General features: G+C 19.6%; 1 protein-coding gene across 2 annotated transcripts in view; it reads right to left on the bottom strand.

Moving 5' to 3' along the window:
• Nucleotides 1–2,781: 2,781 nt before the first annotated feature.
• The window catches only part of LOC122267720 (poly(A)-specific ribonuclease PARN), a 56,447-nt gene continuing 54,199 nt past the window's right edge, over nucleotides 2,782–5,029 (bottom strand). For both annotated transcript variants that reach the window (XM_086542663.1, XM_086542664.1), the window contains one exon: nucleotides 2,782–3,101. In XM_086542663.1, coding sequence (XP_086398789.1) covers nucleotides 3,043–3,101 — 59 coding nt within the window. In that variant the 3' untranslated portion in view covers nucleotides 2,782–3,042. The remainder of the gene's footprint in view (nucleotides 3,102–5,029) is intronic.

The raw sequence follows: 5,029 nt of genomic DNA, 5'->3' as shown, positions 1-5,029 counted from the left end.
AAAAAGTATAAGTGTAAGATCCCCCACAGCATTCCAGTCAGTCAATTATTAATTAAAATGAATTACCATTAACCCCTTCGACACAGACGCTATACTGCGTCTTTGCAGCGCTGCGTCAAATCTGGGGGACGCGCATACTGCGTCAAGGCCTATCTGGGAATTGCGTTTCCTTTCTTCCGGGTACGACAGATCTTTCCAATAGAGGTCGGAAATGATACATATATTACTTGCTTTCATTATTTAAAAATTTAATACTAAGATGGGATTTGCTTATACCGGGGAGGCATTATGGGCCCTGCTGGCAATCATTTAATTATTTATTTATGGAACATTATGTAAAAATATAAAACATATTATGATTAGTTTACCATACTATTTCAATCGTTTCTTTGGTTATCTGAAAAGGGCCCCCCACCAAGGCACTCTTTCCATCTTCCCCAACCCATGTAAAAAACTGTCACATGCCCCGGGGGAAGAGGTTAACTTGCAAATTTGATATAAAACAATGAGATTTTGTAGGGTTTTTGGGTAAACTTAAGGTTTTGTCTTAAAACTTGTCATAAACAGTAGTGACGTTTTAAAATTTTGGGGCGCGCCGGCAGCTCGATACGGGGCGAGGAGCGTTTTTTACGCCCGGGTGAAGGGTTAAAAGTGCAAAATTGTTCACATGTAAATTAAAGAAAAGAGTTCATGCAAGATAAATGAAAAACATCCCTACAATGAACATAGTAGGAGATAGTGACGACACCCGCTACCTTTTTCTAGTTTTAACGTTTAAAAAAAAAAACTCATAGCGGGTCGGGCATCACACCAACAACCCCGCTACATTACATATGCATACATATATGCATATATATATATATATATATATATATATATATATATATATATATATATATATATAATATATATTTGCATAAATAAATATATATATATATATGCATAGATATAAAATATATAATATGCATATATAAAAATATTTATATACATATATATAAATATAATATACATATATATAAATATATATATGCATAATATATTAAATATATAATGCATATATATTTACATATATATGCATATATATTTATATATATATGCATATATATTTATATAATATATGCATATATATTTATATATATATATGCATATATATTATATATATATATATTGCATATATATTTATATATATATGCATATATATTTATAAATATATATGCATATATATTTATATATATATATGCATATATATTTATAAATAATATATGCATATATATTTATATATATATATACATATATATTTATATATATATATATATAATATATATATATATATATATATATATATATATATAATATATATATGCATATATATTTATATATATATATATAATATATATGCATATATATTTATATATATAATGCATATATATTTATATATATATATATATATATATATATAATATATGCATATATATTTATATATATATATGCATATATATTATATATAAATGCATATATATTTAATATATTATATGCATATAAATTTATATAATATATATATGTATATATATGCATATATATGCATATATATGCATATATATGCAATATATAGATATATATAATATATATATATATATATATATATATATATGATATGCATATATATGCATATATATTTATATATGTATATGCATATATATGATATAGATACAATATATAAAATGCAGATATATATTATATAATTATATATATAAATATAATATATATTATATATATATATATATATATATATTATATATATATATATTATGTAATATATACATATATTATATACATGTATGCATATATATACATATAACATACTATATGTCTATAATAACATATATATACATATGTCTGTCTATGTCTATATATATACATATATATGTATATATACATATATATGTATATATAAATATATGTATATATATACTATATGTTTATATATACATATATGTTTTATATCATATATATGTTTATATACATATAATATGTTTATATATACATATAATAATGTTTATATATACATATATATATAGTTTATATATACATATATATGTTTATATAAATTATATATGTTTATATATACATTTATAATGTTTATATATACATATATATGTATATATATGTATATATATATACATATATATGTATATATATGTATATATGTATATAGATATATATACATATATATGTATGTATATATATGTATATATATACATATACATATATATGTATATATAAATACATATACATATATATATATAAATACATATACATATATACATATATATAAATACATGTATGGGTATGTATAAATACATATATGTGTATATAATACATATATATGTATTATATACACATATATTTATATATATGCATATATGTATATGTATGTATATATATGCATATATGTTTATGTATGTGTATATATATGTAAGATGGAATAATGCAATACTGCATTGATATAGGAGTAGAACATAAATATTTTCAAACACACACAGAGCATTTCTAGCCCTCTTGTATTTCCAAACTATTTCATTGTTGAATACTCTTATATTTGAAGTTACTTCCAAATCAAAAATGTATCACTAAATAATACACCTGTATATTTTCATCATGAGTAATGTCAAAATATAAATATGTATTTTATGTATTTTTATGCATGTTTCTCAGGCTTATCAGAAGCAATTTCTTGAAATTATAGCATTTAACAGTATTCAGAGGAGAGAAAACTCAATAAAGGATCCAGGATTTTATTTTGAGACCATTCCTTATTCCATATTTATATGAATTATCAGTATAAAAATATGTAAGATCACAAGAGCAACAAAGTCAGCACTGATATATTCATTCATTCTCTTACATTTTAGAAATGTAGATAGAGGGTATGCAGGATTCCATCACTAGTTAAAATAATATTCATGTAAATTCATATTGAGTCATACTAAAAAAAAATATCTTACTACTAAGTTCTATAGACAAGTTCTTCAGTTATTTTGATCACCATTCTTCTGGAACATTAAACACTCCTGCAGCATCTCTCTTACTTTTTTTCTTCTCTGAAAGAAAAAGAAAACTTTAAATAGAAATATAAACCTTTCAACTTCATTCACTAGTAAATAATTAATTAGTTTATTTTACCAATTACATTTTCTAACATTTTTTTCCATAATGAGAAACATCTGAATAGCATAACTGATTACTACTATAATCTATAAAAATATCCATATGTATATATGAATATATATATATATATATATAAATATATATAATATCCATACTCATATATAATTTATATAATATATATATAATATATTATATATATATATAGATATATATATATCCATAGCTCATACTAGCTATTATATATATATCTAGATATCTGACTAGATATATATATATATCCATTACGCATATATATATATATATATGTATATATATATATATATAATATATATCCATACTATAGTATATATATATATATATATATAGATATATAATATATATATATATAGATCCATTACTCTATATTATATAGTGATCTATATATATCTATCTCCATACTCATATATATATAAAATTATTATATATATATATATTGAGATAGTATATAGATATATTATTATCTATCCATATCCTATATATATCTATATATATATTATATATATATATATATATATATGATATATATATGTGATATTATATATATATTATAGCCATACTTCATATGGTAGTTGATATATATATATGATATATATATATTACATATATATATATATTCCATTCTCATATATATATATATTATTATATGATATATATATATATATAGATATCATACTCTATATTATATATATATATATATAATTATGTACTCGTATATATTTTTCTCTATATCCATACTCATATATATATATATAATATATATATTTATATATTATATAGATATATATTATAATATACTATATATCTATCATACTATATATATATATATTTATTTATATATATTATATATGTATAATATATATATATTATTGTATATATATATATCCATCTGCTATGATGTATGGATATTAATAGTTACATATATACATAATATCTATATATAATATTATATATATATATCTATCTAACTATATATATATATATGAGTATGGATATAGATTATATATCTATATATATATATATAATATATGATAGTATCTATATTGAGTTGTGAATGTATCTATATATATTATATAATATATTATATATATATAGTATATAAATAAATATTATATATAATATCCATATATATGAGTATGGATATATTGTATACAGTATATATATGATTATATAGAATATATATATATATCTATATATATCTTATATGTATAGTCCATGTATCTATGAGTATGGCTGATATATAGACATTATATATATTATATATATATAATATATCAATATCCAATATATATGAGTATGGATATAATATTACCATATTATATATATATAACTATATAAAACAAAATTATCCTATATTATTATATCACCAATCTTATATATAAAGAGGGACTGTGATATAGTATACATCAATCTATCTCGTATAACTCTATAATTTCAATAACTAAAACACACACACTATCTCCCTAACTACTATCTGCGACATTATAACTATCCCAACATCACTCCCCCGCCTCTCTCTCACAACATCTCACACAAACAACAAACTCAAATCACTATTCACACTATATCTACTCTAATTATTATCAATGTATACTGGCCGCGTATGTAGAATATAGTATATTTATTTAAATAATTTATATATATATATATATATGAGTAGGATATATATAAATATGTAGTCGATGACTATATATATATATATATATTATATAAATCTGCGGGTATGGATTGATTATATATATATATATTGTTATATATATATCTATATATATATCTGAGTCTTGGATATATATATATATCTTATAAATATATTCTTATATATATA

This window comes from Penaeus japonicus, unplaced genomic scaffold, assembly GCF_977035675.1.
Source record: "Penaeus japonicus unplaced genomic scaffold, GWHDUDI00000001_assembly GWHDUDI00000012, whole genome shotgun sequence".
NCBI lineage: Eukaryota > Metazoa > Arthropoda > Malacostraca > Decapoda > Penaeidae > Penaeus > Penaeus japonicus.
This window is presented reverse-complemented; position numbering and strand designations above follow the sequence as displayed.